This window comes from Symphodus melops, assembly GCF_947650265.1.
Source record: "Symphodus melops genome assembly, chromosome: 1".
NCBI lineage: Eukaryota > Metazoa > Chordata > Actinopteri > Labriformes > Labridae > Symphodus > Symphodus melops.
Window position 1 is genome coordinate 14,227,620 of NC_136691.1, and position 23,210 is coordinate 14,250,829.

The 23,210-nt window shown below is 38.0% G+C and overlaps 3 protein-coding genes across 3 annotated transcripts in view; 2 read left to right on the forward strand and 1 right to left on the reverse strand.

Moving 5' to 3' along the window:
• Positions 1-23,210, forward strand: part of dll4 (delta-like 4) — a 250,962-nt gene that overhangs the window by 115,770 nt on the left and 111,982 nt on the right. The gene's annotated exons all lie outside the window — the stretch shown is intronic.
• Positions 6,752-10,384, reverse strand: mgat2 (alpha-1,6-mannosyl-glycoprotein 2-beta-N-acetylglucosaminyltransferase). Its single transcript, XM_079338998.1, has 2 exons — positions 10,184-10,384; positions 6,752-8,573 (listed from the first exon to the last, which is right to left on the reverse strand). Exon 2 carries the CDS (start codon positions 8,316-8,318, stop codon positions 6,912-6,914), a length of 1,407 nt encoding a protein of 468 aa, XP_079195124.1. The 5' UTR covers positions 8,319-8,573; positions 10,184-10,384; the 3' UTR covers positions 6,752-6,911.
• Positions 11,241-12,248, forward strand: rps29 (ribosomal protein S29). Its single transcript, XM_079367967.1, has 3 exons — positions 11,241-11,352; positions 11,790-11,889; positions 12,143-12,248. Exons 1-3 carry the CDS (start codon positions 11,291-11,293, stop codon positions 12,149-12,151), a joined length of 171 nt encoding a protein of 56 aa, XP_079224093.1. The 5' UTR covers positions 11,241-11,290; the 3' UTR covers positions 12,152-12,248.

Sequence of the window (23,210 nt, forward strand, 5' to 3'; positions counted from 1 at the left end):
TGTGCTTAATATTTGTGTTAATTCAAGGAAGTTTCCTCAAGAAAACTTAAACACAGTGTGAGGGAGTCATGTCCTGGTATTAGCAGCAGCTCTAGACTAAGAAATGGTTCCCTTTAAAAGAAAAAGAAAACTAGCGCCTCTGCCATTGTTGTTGATGATCTGATATCAGAAGTTTTTGTCTCAGTATGCTGAGCACTCACAATGCAACATTTTGCGCTCTGTTTTCCCCCTGATATAACTCTGTGCCCTCCAGAGGTCCCCATCCCAACATTTGGGAACCATTCCTTTTAACTAAAAAGTTGAGTGCGCTCATTATCAGCCATTGATTTGTAACTTATTATGGACAGTCAATATGAACTGTATTTAGCCTAATAGTGAGTTCTTTCTGAAAGCTGGTACTGATTCTAGTGCATATAAAACCAGATTTAATTTGGTCATTTTAATTACGGTAGTACATAAGTAAACTGTTGACTTGGTTTCACATAAAATGATGACTAAAATCTGCAAATCTCTACTCATGTAATCCATTTAAATAAAGAACATGTTGCATCACTAACGTCATGCCCTCTAAACAAAAGCTTATTTATGAATGAAAGAAAACACAGATTCAAAACTAAACTCAATGTACAGTGTATGTAAGCCTTTACAGGATATCAGACAATGCATTTGTTTTTTTTGTTTTTTTACTGAGTTTGTATTTGATATTGCTTTTCCACTGACAATCATGAGCTAGCATAGATACAGTACATCTTGTTTATAATATGCAGAGGGTTTTATTGTGCTTTTTTTATGTTGAGTATAGTGACACTTAATGTCTTCCTTTTAAATAAACATTGGTCATTTGATGCATTCAGCTGCATTGATTCAGTGTGTTGTGTTTTGTAAATGTTTTGCTTTGTGATTAAATAAAGACTTTTACACAAAGAGTACTCTTTTCCATGTTTCGGTTCTTTTCCTGTGATCCTTTAGGCTTAGTGCAAAAAACAAAGCATTGACCAATTTCATGGCTTTGTGTTTGTAAGGAAATTAATGATTTCTGTTTAGATATGGCAGGGATCCTTACTAACACTTGTTACAGAATGTTAACTCATATTTGCAAAAAGGCAACAAAGAGGAGAGTTACTTTTTAGTGTAAGCCAGATGGTGTTCTTTGATTGTCATGGTATTCATCTTAGCTCAGGATTTTACCACTCAGACACCTCAGACATTTTTTCATAAGAGCTGACCTCCTCACAATGCAGACATGATGATAGTGAGGACTTGGCTGGAAAATGTATTACTGCAGGTGCTACAGATGCAGCGCCCTCTAATGGAGGATTTTGTGGATTATTTGATGCCGATTTTTAATTATTTTACTACCATGTGAAATTCTTTTTGAATATAGTTAAACCTTGTTAGATTTGCGTTTGGAAAAAGAAAACCTTGACACGGGCTACAAATTAGCCATGTCTGGAAACATACTTTGTATTTTTACAAGAAGCAATGTTCATTGTGTTAAATTAACCAATAATAAATAAATATAGTTGCTTCCAATGCTGGACAAATGTACTTGTGTGCAATTCACTTTGTCTCAAAGTGAGCATTATATTCTGAGAAATGTATATAGTGTGAAAAATGTTGTCATCAAGTTAGCATTGACACTCATCGCCCTCATCTTTTTACATCTTTCTAGTTATTTGATTTATTCTGTCAGCCTCCTATGGGATGCTTCCTGTCTCTTCTTTTGATTTCTGCGCCTGTTCCTGAAGAAAAAACAAACCAAAAAGGATCACACTCAAAAATAAAAGATGCATGGACATCATACTGTTGTTACTGGATGAAGCCCGGTTCCAGTCATATTTCAGGCTTACTAAAATTAAATAAATATGAAACTAAAATGGCCAAGACCAACTTCTTGGTCTCTTGCTGTAGTCTCTGAAGTTTGTTTTTCTTATTGAGTCACCTAGCAACCTGCAGCGACTTTTAAACTGTTACTAAGGAGATTTAAAATGCTGTTTACCTTTCATAATGCACATGAAAACCTTTTTTTAATTATAATTATTTTTTAAGTTTTAACATTTTTAACATTTCAATTAGATTTAGTTGAGCATCAAAATATCTTGTATAAATAATCTCTAGTAAAAACAAACTCAAATAAAGGTCATGAATTATGAATTAACCTAAAGATGTGAAAATAATAAACGTTTCAAAGGGACAAAGGTGAAAATTATAGGTATAAAGTTGTCTTAAATTCATGTCGGAGGCTATTGGGGCTTATTTTAACTAGAAATAGTCTTAAGACAGGCCTTTACACGCTTTGTAATAGTTTGAGTTTCGGTTATTTTGTGTTTTTCGGTCAGGAGGCTAGATTCGGCTACCATGTGAATGTCATTTAATAAATCACCCGCCTCGTTTAATCTCAAAGTACTGATCGTGTCGACAGTAAAGATGATGAGGATCTTTTTGGAAGAAATCGTCGAAAATATAAAACTTTAAAACCACTTGCTGTCCCTCAGTGAGTTTTGTTTCAAATGGCTTTCAGGTTGTTTTTGTTTGAATAACCTGGACACCAACCTGGGTTACTATGGAGATTTTACTTGGCAACAGCTTTATCACCCAATTAAAAAGTTCACTTCACATTATTAATTTTACTGTTGTAAATGTACCATCTATATGTAAAAAATAACTGGAGCTTAGTTTTTATAGTATATAGGCTATATAGTCTTTAAATGAGCCTGCAGACAGTGACCTCTTAAAATAAAAACACTTTTTTAAATTTATTTTCTATTATGCTTCTATCTGGGTGAAGAAGACCAAATCACTGATAAACTCAGTCTTACAAAAATGGCCACAAGATGGTGCTATTATTCAGGTTCATGAAGTAATCAATGAGCTTTGTGCTCCACTTTTATAATATTTCTACTTAAAGGCTGACCAAACCACACATTTTTATGTAAAAATGAGAGGATCCGTGATATTATTATCCACTTGTTTATTCAGTCTGGCTTTTATATAGTTGGCTATTTTATTTATTTTAACTGTATGGTTATGTTTACATACAGGTTTCATCAGTATCAATATTCTATTCTATTTCTAAAATATTATTTACTGTTTGATTTAAAAAAAAAAAAAAGATTTTCACTATTTATAGCTTATGTAGCCTATTTATTTTCATTGTGATCACTTTTACTTTATTACAGTAATCAATCACAGGTATTTTCAGTTCTGTTACCTGTACACGTCATTGAATCAGTTATACTGATCATATTATGTGGTATCAAATTACCAGATTGTGACAAGGTTACTTTAACTCTATAAATGAGACTCATAACATTGACATATTTTTAGCTGTAGTTGAGTGTTTTTACACCACATTTTTTACTTTTGCCACAGAAGCCTTAAGTGGACAAACTTTGTTTTCCTGTGACAAATAATTCCTTTCACTCTTTTCTCGACAACTTTTTTTTTTTATCTCATTACCTCGAGAAAATAAAGCTTGTATTGTTTTGATAACAAGAAATGATTCTAATGATCTAGAAACAACCATATTGCTTGTTACTATGAACAGACAGACTCCATGTCATGCTGCCATTGTGCGCAATAATGAGGTTAGCTCAGCATATTATTTTCAGGATAATCTTTCTTTTAAGCTTTTGTACTGGTTAAATATGACCTGTGGATTCATGTCACCTTCAAGTTACTTACTATAGAAATCTATCCGTATACTTTTTTCCCACCCCATGTAGCCAGTAGGTGGCAGTATTGCTAAGACAAATGCAATCTTGAGAAGTACCGGTACTCATCATTAAGTAAACTTTTATTTTAAAACAGCTATCACCAAAATAGCCACTATATGTGCATGTCCTCTTCCCGTCTTCTTTATACAATTGCATTTCTACTACTTAACCTTACTACTTCATTTATATTTTATATTTAACGTGGGGGAATAAAACTGCTCCTCCATAATTTATAAGACACTTTTAGAAGAAATATGAGCACTTGCAGCCATTAAAACCTGCAGCGTGTAGCATCACAGAAAGGAAAGTGGTGGGATGAGTGATCAGCAGGCTGGGGCAAACCTGATCATCCTGTCAGTGTATCAATCAACTCCTGACAGGCGCTGACTAACTGTCTGATCCCCCTCAGAGCTGCATACATCAATACTGAGCAGGTATCAGGATTGGTGCTTGGTGAGATGTCTTAGATAGAAAACATCACTTTGACCATACCAAACGTTTTTTGTTTGGTATGAAATGAACTGCATCAACCACTTTACTAGCAGGCCATTTGAATAGCAATCATAATATACAGTTAGAGCTTTGAAAACTGCTACATTTATCTTGCATCCTCAGGGAAATAGGTCCCTCTTGATAGAAATTCAATGGATTGAGAGAGACTCCCATTGCTAATGTGGAAGCCTGCTTTCATAATCTTCTCACAGACGCAATTCCCAAATCTGTGTGCCTCCATATTAACCTCGACTCTTGTTTACATAGCAATGTGTGCTACAGCTGTGAATGATAAATATAACCTCCCAGAAGAATGAGCAGCATTCAGTGTGTTGCAAAAAACACTATATTAACAGCATAATAAAATGGATTGGGATAATGGATGCATGCCGTTGTCAAAATGACACATCGTTGGGAGTCATGTCATTCTTTAACAGGTTGAGACAGATTATTAAATGTAAGAATTGAACCGAGTTTATCAAATGAGTCAGGGATATTTATTAAGCCCATTGTTGAGACGAGTTATAAGTTTAGGTAAGAACTACATTGTGTAAAAAAGTGACAATTCATTGGTTTAAGCTAGTCACTACAGGGATGCCAAAACAATGAGCTTAAAGGCCTTAAACCTCTGTGTAAAACTTAGGCGAGCTGTCGTGTTTGGTAAGTATTCTCTGAGGATTCATATCTTACAGTGACTCATTTGCTCATTTTGAAATGTGTGATTAGAGCACTTTTAATCTAATACTTTAAATCAAGTCAATGTCGTTCTGCTAAAAAGAGTTAAAATTATGTTATTTCCTTTTTCTATGCAAGCCAACATTAAAAAAAAAATCAAAATATAAAGTCAAAATATTGTGTAATTAATACATAGTGTCCTAAATATTTGTAGTTAGACTCTATTTTCCAGCAAGTGTTTTGTGTCTATATTGAAGCACATTAAGGGAAATAATACAGTTTCTTTATCTTTTTAGAAAAAATTCATTTCATGGAAATATTACATCTGTGGCTACGTTTAAAAAACATCCCTTATAGTGTTGCTACTGGAAATAATTCTTATGTTGATCCTTCATCTTTGCTGTCTGCTTCAGTTGACACACGTTGCCCACATGTCATTGGGCAATCTGTTCTTCTTTGTTGACATCGGTTTTCACCGTATGAAGGTGCTCTGAACCCAAACATTTACTGACAAACTGACTTTGCAGTCAAGGATTACCGTACATTCTTGCGTCATCAAACTATGAAGAAAATGAAGAATAACAAACGTTTTTTAGAGGCAAGTGCACATAACACATTAGTCATCAAGAATCCAGAGCAGAGTTCCACTTCCTCTTATTCTCGGTTCTATTCTGAGCCGTGTCCCCTGAGATGTGGGCCCAATAATTGACTTCACCAAGGGAGCAGCTACACAATTCACCAGCCACATGACCTCAGCACAGCAGCCCCAGAATCACACGTTTTCACACTGCATTAGGAATTTAAGTTCACGTATTAAATACGAAGTCAGAATTATTTTTCTGCAGCCTGTTCTGCCAGTGCTGATCAATATCTTACAATTGTGTGTCCTAATGAACCACTGTGCTTACATTTAGCATTTCATATTTAATTCATGCAAACATTTAGGAGTTTTGTCAAGAGCAAGATCTCAGAAAGCTCTCCAGAAAGGTATTTTAAAATATCCAAAAGATGTGTTTAGTCAGCGATAACTTTGCAGTAACTCCAGATTTTGAACAGTGTGCAGAACTGATTGTTAAACATTGCCCGAGGCGGGAAGGGTCGATCAATGCAGCCTTCAGATGAGCCATCGAGCTAGGGCCTCAGCGGAAACCATCAATACTGAGCTGTGGTCCAAACACTTAAAATGTAAATGCACCTTCAATGGCAACAACAGCGACGAGAAAGTTGCATCAGTGTCTTAGGACCGCTCCAAGTGCATTGTGGGCATTAATCTGCAAAAAAAAAAAAAAATCTTGGCAAAAGGATACAGGTGGCTAAACAGTCAGATTGGACCCTGACTGCTCAGCTACAGATTGATGCATTGCAACAAAAGTCACGAAATGCACTGCACCAAACAAACAGCCTCTGCTTGAGTTCCATGTGCCTAATATGGGAGGATTACTAGCATGTGTCTGAATACTGTGCACCTCAGATCCTCTCAGCAGTCACAGGAGTAATGACTGTCTCAGCTTGCTCTACATACCTGTAGAAGATTAAGACATGGTTTAAATGGAACAAGGTGTCTCAAAGGACCTTTTTTCATCTCAGCAATTTTGTGTTATATAAATATCTTCAAATTAATTATGCATGCACAGTGGAATTACCAAATGCATGGCCACACGAAATTCAAGACTGTCCTCATGAGCACTTGCTTGCTCTACCTAATTGACCTCAGTCAAATGCTCTTGTACATTATTGCAATAAACCAATCTAAAGCCTAGTTAGAGGAAACAAAGCCATAGATTGTTAAGAGCATTGTTGTTATTAACGACTAACGTAATAAAGTAGACTTGGCAGGAATCAGTTAAATAAGTCAATTTGAAGACATGTTTGTGTTAAAGAAGCCAAAAATCCAACATTCGTCTTTATTTGGAACAGTCCAATAAAACAGGCAATATGAAGATAGTCCATAAAGATTTACTTTTAAAAGGCTTTTTTCTTTATAGAGGATGCAAAAGAGACAATAATATATAATAGTAGTAATTAAGGTCACTGTAATCGCACATAACTCTTGCAGAGTTCATGGTCCCTGATATCGCCCCAACCACCGTTTTTCACATGTGGGGCCACCCCTCCGGCCCCGTTGGCGGGCAGTCTCTTTGTTATCAGGAGGTTCTTTGGGAACAGCTGGTTCCCACTGCTCTGTAGGATGTTCTCAATCTTGGTTTTCTGGCTGATCGGCATGCAGGAAGATTTCTTGTGGTGCATGCCGCAGTCTCCGGCGTGGAAGATCCTCGGCGCCTCGCTTACCATGACCTTCCAGTAGGAGGGCAGGCAGGACACGGTCAGGTGCTGCAAGGACCAGTCCCAGTTGTAGTCGTCATATGTGCAGAATGTGTCGGTGCACTGGATGAGCTTCTGGTACGTCTCTCTGCTCAGAGCCATCCCCATGTTGTGCTCGGTGGACTTCCAAGCTTTTACCTCCACCTTATTGGCTTTGCTGGAGTAGCCAATGTGACTGTAGCTCCCCAATGAGAGGATGTCGCAGTCGGAGCACTGCTCCCTCTTCAGAGCCGACATCAGCTTTAAGAGATGGATAAAGTCCGGGGACATAAAGTGATCCTCCTCGATCAACAGCACCAGGCCCTTATGATCCTTCACAGCCTTGACTCTCTCCCATACAAAGTGCAGCTTCCACCACCAGTGGTGCTTGGTCTGGGAGAACTTGGCCTCACGGTAGTGGCCGAACGAGTCAGGGTACTCTGCATTGATGCAGCCCAGCTTTAAGGCGTCTTTTTTAGGAATGTCTCTGGGGCAGTCCTTGGGGTCATGTCCGGGGAACTCCTGCGGGTACAACTGGATGCTGAAGGGGAAGAAAATCTGAAGTACCTGACAGAAGTCAACAGAGGCCACCACCTTGTTTATCTCTGGGGACCAGAAATCATGGCTGAATATCAGCAGTATGTTCTCTACACCTCTGGCTTTCCGTAAACTGTCCAATAACAGCTTAAGGTAGTCTGGTCGATTATGGACCTGAACAACCACGACCAGATCATCCTTCTGCCGCGCTGCCTTGAACTTTTCCTCGTTTTTTATTGTCTGGTCAAAGTTAAGCTGGAAAACAATGCCTCGATAGACTAAAGTGGTGTTATCGAGCTCTGGCTTGGGTATCTTCTCTTTGTCCTTAGCTTTTTCCTGGTGTGTGTCATTTGTTTGTATAACAGGAGGTGGAACAGACAACCGAATAGCCGCAGGTGTAGCTTGCACCTGGATATGATTGTTGATGCTACTGCTGCTACTGCTAATGCTGCTGCTTCTCCTCGCCGGCTCTATCTCCTTGGGCAACGCTGCACTTTCGTTCTTCTTCTGCCTTCCGCTGCTCCAGAAAGCGAGGCCACAGATGACAACCACCAGAGTCAGTATCACCACCTTTCTCTTGTAGATTCGGAATCTCATGATAGGGGGTTAGCTTCTTGCAAAAGGAGAAAAATTGGTTGCAGTGAAACAAAAAGCACAGGTTTCAAACTAAGATGCTGTGCTTAACAAAGGGGGCAAGCTTAACTAAAAAAAGCTGCTGTGAGGCTAATTGTTGGCAAAATGATCCGTTGTTGTAAACATGGATCCCACTGGAATGTCATTGATGGTGGATGGATTTTCCATAAGGCATTACGGTCGCTGGGAGGCAGCAGGGTAGCAGTGTGCATGAACCACCTATATGAGAAATAAGATCATAGATAGCATTAGGTGCATTGGGGCAAATAGGACTGAGCAAAATGGTTGAAACAACTACATGAATAACAATTTCATCATCTTTGTGTCATGTGAGGGTGCAGGATATTGCATCATGGAGACTTATGCAAAAAGGCTCAAGTTTTAAGAGCTCATGTGAACCATAGTGTAAATGTTTTATATGGTCAGATCACCTTCACACATTTCAACTACAAATAGAAGATATTATTACATTAAGAGAAAGGAGTGGAAGATCCTCGTTTTAACTAAGTTTACTGATGAAAACATTTGTCTAAATAGAGGGAAATTCTGTTTGCTCAAAAAAAAAAGTACAGAAGTAAAGAAATATATATAGTACATAAGTAGGAAAGTAAACGCTACAAGGCTTGTAGATTTCTTACATATATATATATATACATACATATATATATATATCACAATGAATTAATCATTTTTTTTACATCATAAGCTGAAGCAGGAAAAAATAGAAAGTAACTCCATTTGCCCATTGGAAATATATTTAGGATGCAGTAGAAACAATTAAACAAGCTCGTAAAGAATAGGCTGGTAAAACAAACAAAAAAAATGAGAGTGACACTTTCAAAAGGTATAGATTAAATAAGAAACCTGGACCACTTCCTGCCTCTGTGTGAATGAAGCTCGTTCAAAGTTTACCCTCTTTTGTTGTTTCTTCAGTTTACGTTTGCAGCATGCTTCTACATCTTTTAATACAGCTGGGCCCTCATTATCAAAAATCACACTTTCTGCTTCCCCCCCCCAAACCACACTAACTCTTTCACAATTGTTTTCTTATTAAAAGTTGGGTCTCCTCGGCTTCCTACCCAACACAAACGTGTCCTCTCCCTGCCTGCCTCTCACTCCCCAGTTGGAGGTATCAATATAGCCCTGACACTTCATTAATGCTTTTGACAGCTTTTCGTATCTGTTAAAATAAGAATGAACATGCTCAAAGTAGCTGCTATAAAACTGAACAAAGCTTTCTGAATTATATCTAAGGACATGCACTTTTACATAGTCATATTTAAAAGCAGTGTTTTGCATTAGACAACATAGAAATGGTATCTAGGCCATCTGCTTCATGCGAGCATGTCCTGCACAGCACTCTTGCATTTGGTCACAATCAGAAAAAAAAAAAACATGGATTATGCAGGTGAAAGTAGTTCTGCAGTAAAAACCGGATTTCTTATTCATTGCATAACCAGAACCGATGAATTCAAACACTGTCTTCCTTGCAGTGCATCACTGTATTTCCTTGCAGTGTAAACATGCAATGTTTCCCTTGAAGCCTACAAGCTTTGACGTTTTTCTGTGTGTCAGGCAAACCGAGCTTACATCGATGTTAACGCTTCACACCGTGTCTGCTATCCTACCAGCTCAAACTAAACGCTTTCACATCCACTAAAACACCAGTCTGCGTCCCAGCTTCGCGATTTTAAAACGGGGAAGCATCATTTAAATGCTAACAGTAAGTTAGCTTTCACAGCTAACAACTTACAATCAGTCCGTACAGACCAAACCTCGTCAACAACAGCGTCCACGACGAACCAGAACCGACGTGTTACAATATTTACCTAAAAGTGGGGCAGCCGTGCGGTCCTCTCAGAGAGTAACATCAACAAGGAGGCGTCCCATTTTCCTCCATTTCTTCCAGCAGGCTGCATGGAAACGCAACTATCAGCTAGCTGTAAAAAAAATATATATATATGTATCACAAATACGGATCCACAGCCTACCGCTGTCCCACAATGCACTGCTCCTGCGGGGGGCGCTCGAGACACAACCCTCATGATGCTGAAACAATATTTATCATATTATTTTATTATTTTTACAGTCTATGGTCATATCACAGTGGAAGGTAGGTTTAGTTTTTTTTTTAGTACTACACCCATACCCATTCATAGCTTATAAGAACAATGATATGAGCAGGACACCAGTGGTTAAAATCAGCTTTATTTAATAATAATAATAAAAAAAGACCTCAATGAATGAGTCAGAATAAACTGGTTATCTACTGTAGGGTTTATTTTTCTCTAGGACTGTGCTGTTTGTGTCATTGTTTGTATTTTCTAAGTGCAAATTCAGGACATAAATATAGCTAGTTATACACAGGGGGGGGGGGGGGGGGGGGAGACAGTTGACATTATATCTGTCATTATACCTGAAACATGGAATGGAAATTCTTTGTTGCTAACTCAGGCAGCTTGTTTTACATGGGTACATAGTTAATTGTACTATGTACTATGAATTTCCCCCGGGATCAATAAAGTATCTATCTATCTATCTATCTAATTGAGATGAAGATTTATGTGCCTTAAACTTCTTCAATTTTAGCATTTTATTTTTCTGATGACTAGCTCTTTTCGGCACAACATAATTATGATAAGCAGCCCTATAAAAACATACTTTGTAATATATTCCCAATTTATACAAAAGTACAGCTGACAAGTGTGTGTTATGAGTGAACAGCTACACTAAATGAGCTTAACAGGGTTTACACAGGGTTTAAAGTATATTATATGACCAGCAGGATTTATTGTTATCCATAGATACTGACGTTGTTCTACCACTAGGGGGCGCTAACAAACAACCCCACAGCCGGAAACACGACAGCTAAAAGCCTCATTTGCGCATGCGCGTCCCTCTTTCTTCCTTTCCTACGCTCGAGCGAAAGAGACAAGATGGGCCATCAGCAGCTCTATTGGAGTCACCCCAGAAAATTCGGACAGGGATCCCGATCCTGGTCAGTGACGCCTTTAATGTGTTATTAATTGTAATAAGTGCACTGCTGTGTTATTTTTATGGTGTTTGTAGCTTTAGGCCTCAAGATATTATCTTTTGATATGAACCGCATGGACGCAACTCTGGGGCCAACATGGCGGGGGAAGATCGAGCTAGCCGAGCAGCCGAATGAGTTAGCCGCTAACAGTCTTTGAAGCTGAAATACAGCTATTGGATGTACAAGGGCAGCGTTAAACACAGTTGTATGTATGTTAAGTATTTTATAATCATAGGAAAGAGAAGCTTCAGCGGTAGTATGAGATTATTTGTATTCTCGCTTCAGAAGCGAGAGGACCGGCTCTTGGCTTGTGTGTACTTCCGGCTGCAGAAGTTGAATTTAGATGCATGTTCAGTAGATTTTTAACCCTCAAGATCATAAAACACTCTTTCTCTCCACAGCCGGGTTTGCTCGAACAGACATGGTCTGATCCGTAAATACGGGCTCAACATGTGCCGTCAGTGCTTCAGGCAGTACGCCAAAGACATCGGCTTCGTCAAGGCAAGTATTTACAATTTTTATGAGTTAAACTCACTGTAGTCCGGCTATGTTTACAACCCAGCCCTAGCCTTTATTTAACTCAAAGTATAATGTAAACAAACAGTGGGTTTCTTAATTAATAGTGAAGACCCCTTAGATGAGAGGGGCCATTACTTTTTTTTTTTTTAATTCAATTTCGATTTGTTTGACTTGTAGAGAAGAGAACTTACATGTGAATTTCACTTTCTATAATGGTATGTTTGTTTTCTTACAGCTGGACTAAATGTCTGATCTTCCAGATGACCATAGGGACCTGTGGAAGCCTGGAACAATGGGATAATTTGGCACTGCAAATAAATGTGTTTTTTTTGTCCACACTACTTGAATTGTGTATTATTATGTTCTAAAACTATTACACACATGGTGTTGATTGTATACAGATATAGTCAGGATATGCAGATGGATGGTGAAAATCTAATCATCAGACTACAAAACAGCGAATGGTCACAAATTCCGAAGTTAAAACCCCAGTATCCTGACCCATTGCTGTTCAGTGTCTATATACATTAAAATACCTGGAAGTTGTTAGATATGAGTGTTAGAATGCAATTTGTCAGCTTTACTAAGTTTGGAGCACTTTAGGTCTAAAATATCCAGAAGCAGTTTAGCACAGCTGATGCTGTCCCTTGAAACCAAAACGATTTAAAGCTGCACACGCCTGATATAAAGTGGTTGGTGCAATGTTTGTTCGGATGAAATGTAAGCACGTAATATCGTGCATACACTTGTTTAAAAGGGATAGTGGTTGTAGCATTGCCATGCAGCATCTCATCTACTTTGATGAAATGTGTATAGATTAGTTAACAGAGAGGAGTTATACTTTTGAGAACTGGTGCACAATATAGTTTAATACATAAGTGTACAATTAAATGTAAAGATGTGGTTGTAAGAATTTGATACTGCAGTTGCTCAAAAGATTAATGATCAAATCAGCATACCTCCACATAAAAACAACCCCTAGGAACTCGTGTCATGCTGAGGTGGTACGATTCAATAGGTACCCTGTTGTGTGGCCAATTGCTCATTAAATATGTAAACTAACTATTGAACCTCCACTACAACACTGAAAGTGAGGGGTCTCTAGTACATAGACTTTCAAAGCTGAGACATGAATACTTAACAGGCAAACAGTCTGTTTCTTCAAAAAAAAATTCTTCCACACCAACTTGTTTAGTGCCAATTTCTAAATGTTTTCTCGGTATAATTTACAAAGAGCAGGTGAAATACCTTACTTTCTCTTTTGCTATAAAGGAGCGGGTAAAATAACTCACTCATTGCTATGCTGGTAAAGCTATATGATCACAGCACTAAGCAACGTTTAGCAAAGCTACAGTGGCAAGAAAAAAAACCTTTTACACAGCAGAAATGTTGGGCAAACGGGATGGGGGAATTGGAATAAGATGCAGGAAGAAGTCTTTAGCTTTTCAGGGCATCATGGCAGAGGGAGACAATACATAAAAAAGCAGAAAGCTACATAATCTGTCATCCAAATTGTGGTTTTTGTCATTCCTAGTCAACTAAAATTGGAGGAGTTGAGTTAATATATAATAATGATAAAGTTTATAAAGCACTTAAGAAGAGTCGACCAACGTCACAATGTGCTTTACAAAACATAAAAATCCCATCAGCCGAATACGCAATAAAATCCGCAAAAAATATAAAACAACGCAGCATCTAATACACGGAGAAAAGAGCAGCTTATTGGCTAAAGTAAAACACATTTTACACGCTTTTAGGTAGGCTGTGGCCTCGGCAAGGACCTTTTACAAATGCCGACATGCAGAATTAATTTCTTTTATATTTTCACATGTATGCAGGTCCGCATTGACAGAACATTTACTGAAGATTTGAGTTTTCCATGCATTTCCCTCTAAAAGTTTACACAGAAGGATTAGTGTTCAGCACTAGATGGCAGCAACACTTCATCTTCCCGAATCCAAGCCGCTTGCGATAACAGCAGCATCAGTGAGTGTGTTTATACAATTCCGAATTGAGCTGTACCCCTGCAAAACGAACGCAGAGATGTGGGAGCTTCTATTCAGGTCAGTGTATGAACAATGACAAGTGAAAGGCAGGTGGTTAAAAAGGACTCTGATTTAGAACAGAAATGATTTAAAACACAAGGAGATATGTTTTGGGGTTTTTTTTCTTCAAAAACTATCCTTGGGTGCATTTATAACTTAAGCTTGCGCTGATGCTGCAATGCTTTTTAATATCCTGCATAGACTTTGATGATTTATCACCCCAGTGTTTGGTTTGAGTGCCATTTAATCCAAGGTTACAAATAAATTATGTTTTGCAAAATCCAGTTTATCATCAATAACAAATCACTTTGTGCTCAGCAGGATTAAGATGAAACCTTAATGATTCCAGTGGGGGGGATTGGAATGTGGCAAAGGATAAATAAGATCAAAACAAAGTGAAGGTTATATGAATAGATGACCTTTAATCTCTGTAGAAAACAAAAAAAACATTGAACACCTTTTAGAAGCAATGAATAATGCACATTCTCTTAAAACTGTAATACACGGTGATGTGTAGCACAGATAGTTGACATCTGAGACAGTAATAGTGTGAGAAACAATCATCATTCTTTAAATGGAGACAAAAAGTTTGCAGAAAAATCTGCAAGGCTTATGCATATTGTTAGATAGAGACAGTTATATAAGCACACACTCATATGCGTTAATAAGATTTTTTATTTTTTTGCAACATAGAATAAGATTTCTTGAATCTGAGTGCAGTAACCAGACTTTAACTCAGACTGATGGGGGCTGGTTGGACAGAGCTGAACACACCAGGGCTCTATGTTGCGTCAGTCCACTACAGAGGCGGCTGGAAGGTGTTGTCTTTGATGTTCAGTTCAGTTTCATTTCTCTTCTCCAGTGTATTAATGTACTTGTTATGCTGCCTCCTCAGCTCACCACTGCCAAGACAACCAAGTGATAACTGGGAAGTTGTTTCATCAGACCTGAGCCCTCTCAAGAAGGCCCTTTCTTTTTCTGTGCCTTGGGTCAGAGCAGTTTGTGAGTGAAATGTAGCAGCAGCGTGTGCCACTAATGTAATACCCTGAAAATCAAGTCAGAATTGAAGGAAAGAGCAAACATATCTGTGGGAGTGTCACCCACCTGGGGGAGGGGTTGCTGCTGTTTGTGATGTCGCAAAGGGCAAATCTCCAAACAACCTCTTTGAGCTCACATTTTCTAAGCAGTGGAGAATTGAAAGATGGAGAAGATAGGCTTTTCTCATAATTTAGGGTCGCACCATTGTATATATATATATATATATATATATATATATATATATTTATTTATTTATTTATTTTTTAATTTTTTGCATGACATGTGACCTTTAATTTCAAAATAAGCTCTTGAAAAAATGTGCCTATAGGTGTTTATAAACTTAGCTTTATATTTAGAGAGTTCTATTCACCAATCGACAAATAACATTCATTGCTTTTTTAAAATCTTATTAGAAAATCTTCTTTATTTTTTTTATAGACTTATTGAAAACTATGTTAAAGAGAGTCACAAGCAATTAGTAGTAGGCTACTGCATTCTTACAAAATAATGGGGACACAAAATGCAATTTTAAAAAACAAATCTAAAATGAGTTGAGTTATTGTCATCTTATCTCAATATCTTCATATTCATCCAATATACAGTACAACTTGATAAGATGTTGTAATAGACTGCTGATACTGTTGATAAAATAGACTTCTTAACAAGATTTCATGCCAAAGATGAGATAATCTCGAAACGATCCACAATAAATTTGTGGGCCAAGAAACAAACCAAATAATGAGCTGAAAGAAGCCAAACAATCTCACTAATAATCCAATATTATGGCTTGACACTTTTTTAGGTTAGTCACTGGGAAAATCAATATTCCTTGCCATTTTGGTTTAATTTTAAATCCCCAAGATACTGATTAGTGCTGACTATACACACTATACAGAGATGTGTGGTTTTGATTTTTAGCTACATGAACAAAGTGCATTACGTATTGTTTGTTACATTGTAATTAACATGATTCATTTAACAATGGCACTGTATGGTCGCTGCTTCCTTACCATCAAGGGATGCTTGTGCATCGATGCAGTGGTGAAGCACACATACACAGAAAAATCAATTGTATGTGGTTCTACAGGAGTCGTCTGTGTGCATCTGTGTACGTGTACGTGCTGAGCTATACATGCCTCCTTCTAAATTGATTATTGTGTACATGCTGTGTGGATGCAAACACATCTTTACACTGAAAGTAAACCTGAAAAAAAAAATCACAAGTCCTATCATCTCTAAAGGGAATACTGGTGTGATGGTTTGGGACCTACAGTCTCTGAGTAAATCTCATGGCTCATCACAGGGGTCTCCAATCTGATAGATTAAGAGGAAAACTAATAAACTGAACATGTAACCATGACCAACATTCCACAGGGTCTACCTGTACCTGCTTTCAGATGTTTGTTGTTCAGTTGTTATACCGAGAGCCACTTCTTGCTGCAATGTTCCTCAAAAGGGCTTCACGCTTTCCCTCATCTTCTGACTGTGTGGGTTCAGTGTGATGGCAAATTCAAGGAAATACGAAAAGGGCAGCATGCAGGCACAAATAGAAAAGAAACATTAATGGGAAAAAAAACAGTAAAGAAATGATTTAGTCTTAATATGAATTGATGAAGACTTAGAGGATGTTAAGAGCAGCCCACATTATTTAAAAGTTTTTAATAGAATAGAATAAAATGCCTTTATTGTCATTATACAAATTGTACAATGAGATTACTTGGCTTCACCTTAAAGTGCACACAGCTAAAAACAAAAAAACAACAAACAACAAGAAAGTTGTGTAGTAGGACTCATTTACAGTTTGCAGCATACTACTTGAATTTCCCTCGGGATCAATTATCTATCTATCTATCTATCTATCTATCTATCTATCTATCTATCTATCTATCTATCTATCTATCTATCTATCTATCTATCTATCTATCTATCTATCTATCTATCTATCTATCTATCTATCTATCTATCTATCTATCTATCTATCTATCTACTAAAATTAGATGGATAAACAGACATCAGACAACATGATATCCTTTTCTTTAGGCAAGGTTAACTGCAAAGGTTAAAAAAACAATAATACATTTTTCCTTTTGTTAAAGAACCCTGATACATATCACTGCAAACACCCCAAAGACTACAGCATTTTCCGGGATATTTCCCCTTCTCTGGCTCATTCCCCTGAGAGGTGAGCTGTGCACTACGCTGAGCTTTATTACAGTCCACTATGGAGCACCTTGCTGACTCAATTGTTCCAGTCAAACAGAGTCTAATTCTCTAACCACTGAGGAATAAGCTTCTTCTGCTGCTGCTGCCAAGACTCAATTTAGGAGTTGATGACTTTAGTAAACAATTTTTTCTCTATAGATTTCAGGGAAGATTACAGCCACTGAATAAATTTCTCCAACGATGCACACAATGCTGACTTTATTCATAGCACATTGTGTTATCTTAAGAAGTGATGTTAAATAAAAGGATTAAATGTCAGTAAATCATGAAAGACTAGCAGCCAAAGTGACAGTGTTTCATCCTTGGATTACATGTCACAGTAGGAGTTGTTATTAACACACTGATGATAGCTGCATTTCCTTCGTTCTGAGCTGGTGAAAGGTTCCTGCTGAATTTTAGCTGAACCACAAACTTGCAGGGACATTTCAAAGGACCTGAGCCATTGTGTTACAAGCTGAATCTTTGCTACGTCTGCTCGTAAGTCACTGCTGTAAAAAGCAACACTCTTTTTTCTGTTTTACACAAAACTCTGTGTCCTCTACATCTGTGGACTATAACTATTAGTTGTCATAAGAGCCCAACCTTTTAATCAGCTTTTCCAGTGACTAATGGTATCAGCTCATTATATCCCAGATATGAGCTGATATTACTCAATTTATTCACCAGTCAAATGTTATTTCGTTTTGGTTTCATTCTATTACACAGCAGTTCTTTGTAACCAGCAGAGGGCGCTATATAGATTACAACAAACAACATCACTCTCCAGGATGTCAAACAGTGATACACAGACATGCACAGTTACTTTCTTGTTGAGTGACCATCTTGTCTTCATTGAATAAATGTTTACACAATTGTTTGATGCCTTTGTAGGGATCAACGCAATAAATGTATATATCTACATCTATCTCTACAGATCTAAGGCTGATATATCGTTATCGGATTATTTTTTATATCCCCAATGTCATTATCGACATTGGGGATATTGGCTCTACAAATCCAATTTTGCTTCTTGTTGTCATGTGACTCCAATCTCCAGTCTAACATAAAATATTTGACTAAATAAGGTGTGTTGTTGTGAACATTTTAAAACCTACAATTTTAATTTTGCTATAATAAACAGAAATGACTGACTTTAAATCATGACGGGCATCAATTTCTAAAAAAAACCCATCACTGAGAGCTAAAGCCTCAGGATGAGAAGTACCTATCTCATCCTTTAAATGTGTGTTGTAACAGGAATGTACGTCATTATTAAAGCTATTACGATTGAAGTATTATTACACTGGTTTATAAAGACAGTATGAGTTAACCGAATTGGAGCTTTTTTTTTACAATAACCTTGCTGTGTGATGTATGTACATATCTTTTCTCCAATAGAATTATTCAACACATTTTAGGTAGAGACTTCTGATGCAGACACTGTGCATCAAGTGTTGTTACAACATCACCTTGAATTTTAAAGTCAGTACTGTTTACCTGTTGCAAGAGGAAAACACAAAATATCTCACCCTTTCAAAACAGTCTGAGGAAGATGATGAGCTTTTGTTATTTTACACCTGAAATGAGACAGACAGCCAGAAATGAAAAACATGTCGTTGTGTTTTTTAACCAAAATGAAAAATGGAAAAAACGTTCTATAACGCTTATTGCTCTTAAGATAGTAGTGCTGGTTATCACAATGCTACATTTCCTATCAACATGCATAAATGGAGAGATAGCAGAGGGAGGGGGCAGCACAGAGGTCACCCCTGAGCTCAGGGACACCTCAGCAATAATCTGGGAGTGAACTGGCACCCCTTAAGCAAACGTCTCCCATACTTTGGTTCATACAGGGACTTGAACTGGCACCCTCTGGTTCCCAACCTAAGTCAATGGAATGTGCTGCCACCTTTTCACATTAAAGCCACAGATTCTAATACCCTACTTGTTTACTCTTTTGTTGATGGCATTTAACATCCAAACATTTCTTTTTACATTAAACTAACCAACAAATCACTCTGCTCACACCATACAGTGAAAAATATGTTGCAACGCTAAAACCTACCTGTGGGGGCAGTGGTGCACCACATGACAAAAAAATCCCAGAAACAGGAGATGAGGAGGCATGGAGTGATAGGAGGTAAGGTGACAGGAGGAGTTGTGCTGCTCTCTGGGGAGGAGCTCTCCAGTTGCAGGAGGTAAAAAAAAAAGGAGAGAGAATTGCAGGCTGGATCAAGCTGTCAGCTCGGGGCATATCTAATTGAATACGCAATGCCATTTGAAGTAGAGAGCAGAGCTGGAGAAGAGGAGAGAAGCGAAGTGTGAGGCAGTCGCAGCAGGACAGCAGCCTTCACGAAACAAAAAAGACAAATCAAAGAGTGAACACAGACGATGTTCAAACAGATAGCCCTGATCGTTGCTCTGTGCTCGATATCAACTGTTATATCCATGTATGAGCAGATGATGGAGGTAGAGGAAGAGAGGAAAAAGTAAAAGGGTGAAGGAGAAGGAGAAGGAGGAGTGATTGAAGAGCCATTATCTTTCTGAAATTATTATTTGCTGCCTGATTTGAAAACACATTATGTGGCTGAAAAGGAAGGTAGCAGGCACAAAACCTTGAGTTAAAGCAGGTTAAACGACCTCAGACTGTGCTTTGGAGATTCACTGGAGGCATAATACGTGGGTGGAGGTCAGCGGCTGTTTGGGTATTCAAATGGCCTGCCATATGTAGCTTGGCGGAGCAAAGTGCTTAGGGGTAGCGGGAAAAAAAATATTACTCATAAATGGAAAAGATCAAATGGTGGCATTTAACAGTCCGCAAAGAAATGGTGTCACGGAGGAGCGTCGTCTTTCAGCTCTTTCTTGCGGCTATGAGGATGTGATGTTCTGGCAGCATTGTAATTTATTTCTCACACAGGTCACAGCTGAGCAATCGCATCATATACTTTACTGTGTGGCCTCTTGCTATAATCCCCTATTACAGTCATGCTCAGAGACAGTACATTTTCACTGAGCTAAAGGTACGAACGCAGGTAAATTCAGACTTTATGCCTCAAAGACAATTCACATAACCCTAACCCTTCATGAGGAATAGAAATCTACCCACAGAGCCATGTCTGTCAATCTGTTTTGTACCCTGGTTTGCCAGTTAACCTTTGAATTTACAATGCCTGACCTGAATATGACCCATGCTAACATTTTTCATTATCCACATTTATGAATCTCTGAGAGTGAAAGTGAATATTTAACACAATTTGCATGAACATTATCCTGAAGAGCATATTAAAAAAAAGCAGGAAATCTTTGTATTGCACACAAGATGATAGGAGAGGAAGTGATGGATCGATGCAAGATTTCCATTTTTGCACCATGTCAACATTTGTTATGCGCCACTGCAGAATTCCTCCCTCTGAATAGTAAATTCCTGAATTGTTTGATATGATAAACAGATGTTCACGATCCTGAGTGAGCAGCTGTTACCCACTGGTATTGGTATTATTGGAAGTTTCTAATATTTTACTCTGTAACTCTAGTTTTGAGCTGCCTTTGTGGTTTTCATCCAACACACTATTCACAAGGGAAGCATTCTTCTCTTACAAATGATGTACTGCTGTATTCCCACTTGTAAATGGAACAAATGTTGGGTATAATTGTTGATATAGAACAGCTTCCAGATTAATAAGCAAATTAAAAGACAACTGCTTGTAAAACGTATATTTCAAATGTATCAACATATTAGATTAATTGTCAGCTTTTATTGGACAATAGTTTCTTTGTCCAACAATGATACCGAATGGAAAATTAAAGAGTGTTTAAACTTATTCCTCATGTAATTCTACATCCTGAAGTGTTTTCCAGAGAGCTAAAGCCGATACTCCTCATGTAGGACATGAGAAGGGTCAAGAGGGCAATCTTATCAGCTAGGCTGAGGGTGTGCTTAGTACAGCTGTTGAGGAAAGACATCCCCTCACAGTGACATCCCATCTTTGAGCAGATCTATTAGTCTTCGCATTTACCTGGACTGAGAGGCCACAGAACTAGTCTGGGCCACCAAAAGGGCTCAGTCTCCTTAAATCCACTGTTGGACTTTATTCTGGATAAAATCCACTTGGCATGTTCAGGAAAGGACACTGTCCACACGCTTAGATTTTAAATATGAGGGTTGTTTGCTAGTTTATTGTGAATGATAACTGAAGTAGATGTGTACTATGTGTTTCCAATAGTTCAATATGAGGGCATTCTGCTCACACCACTGTGCCACTTGGTTCATGCTGGTTTTACAAAGGTCTGTCTTCTCCCCCTCTGTCATCAGTGCTACCTGTGCAGTATCAGATAATTTGACGAGATGGTGATTAGGCCGCTCTGGTGGGGGGGAGGGGGTGGGGGGGGGTAGCATTGAATTAAAAATAGATTAATCTCAAGGCATTTTAGAGAGCAAAAAGTTTGGTTTAATTGTACTCAACACATATATTGTTTAAACTAAATATGGCCAGAACACTTTTCACTTGTTATTGTCGTTTCAGCTGTTGATAAAAAGAGGAGTGATGAAATGATTATTACTACAAAGTAACCCTGAATAAATGTGACTAACAAGCTTGAGCATTACAGCTGACATTGTAACAGTATTTGAGCTTAGCACTATGAGTATGGCATCGGAGAAAAATGGGCACTGTAGGAATACGTTCATTTGTCACCCTCCACTTCCGCTGGACCTTTTGTTTTTGCATTCATACACATGGGTGCTAACATAACTAATCCAGGAGAGAAAATGAACTCTCATGAATGTTTCATGGTTAAAAGCAACTACACTTGACTGGTTCAATTAGGAATACTGAGCAGGGAGGACTTTTAGACTTAATTTTCCCCATCATTCTTCCTATAGTTTTTTTACATCTTTGAAAGAGGTAATTCAGATAGAGGATGATACACTGACTGACAATGTGACAGATGCAGCTGTATTTTTCAGGCTGAATGATGCAGCCAGAGAGGATCACAGAGAGCAGAATGTGAAAACCCAGCAGCAGCTAAGATGGAGACTTTCCTGCTCACTCCAGTTTCAGCTCTTCTTACTTGTTATTAACCTCACTTCTACAATAACCATTACACCTCTGGCTATTACCCACAACATACCTGTGGACCAACCAACATGTTAGAAAATGACTGGCATTAAATATGACACTGTGACCATCACCATTTTCCTCTTGAGTAAAATGAGGGGAAATGTGTACTTTCACTTTCTCCTACCTCTCCTGCATTAACTGCAAGATGCAGTCTGACACACAGGAAGAAAGCCTTGCAGATAAACTTTCCCCAGGAAAAAAATAAGGTTTATCTTCTTTTTGAATAAATGAAATTGTGAAAAATGCTGCTCAAAAGTTTCCCTGAGCCTGGGCTGCTGGTTGGCCTGGCAGTTGGGTCATGCTCCATGTGCAGAGGCTGTGGCCCTTAATCCTGGCTGCTTTCTTTGTGTGACATTCCCCTCCCTCTCCTTCATTTAATACCCCAAACCACTGCCTTATAGGTGTCACACTGCAGTACCACCCTTTTTTCTCACATTTTCCAAGACAAAAATACTCGAGCAATACATTTTACTAAAAAAAAAAAACCAAACAAACAAAAAAACCCCAGAATAATATTTACATTATGTAAAAAACAAGTAAGAGGTCCCATTTTGTCCACAGGGGTCGCCAACATCAATGTATAGCAAAAGTTCCTCATAGAAGCTTTAATAAACTAATGTTCAAATCTCCACATGAACAGTAAAAACATTTTTTTTACAACCTTTCAAGGCATAATTATATTTTTTTGTAAAGAAAAATTAGAAAATATATCATGCCAATGTATTTTTCCTTATTATTATACATATAATACATATGTTTATGTACAATGATATTTTCTTCCTTTGATTATACACTATATTATAATAATATACTGTAGTGGGTCCATTTGTGCTCAAATCACCGTATGTTCATTTCATTGTAACTTTATATATTTTCCACCACATCAGGGATCTGGAGA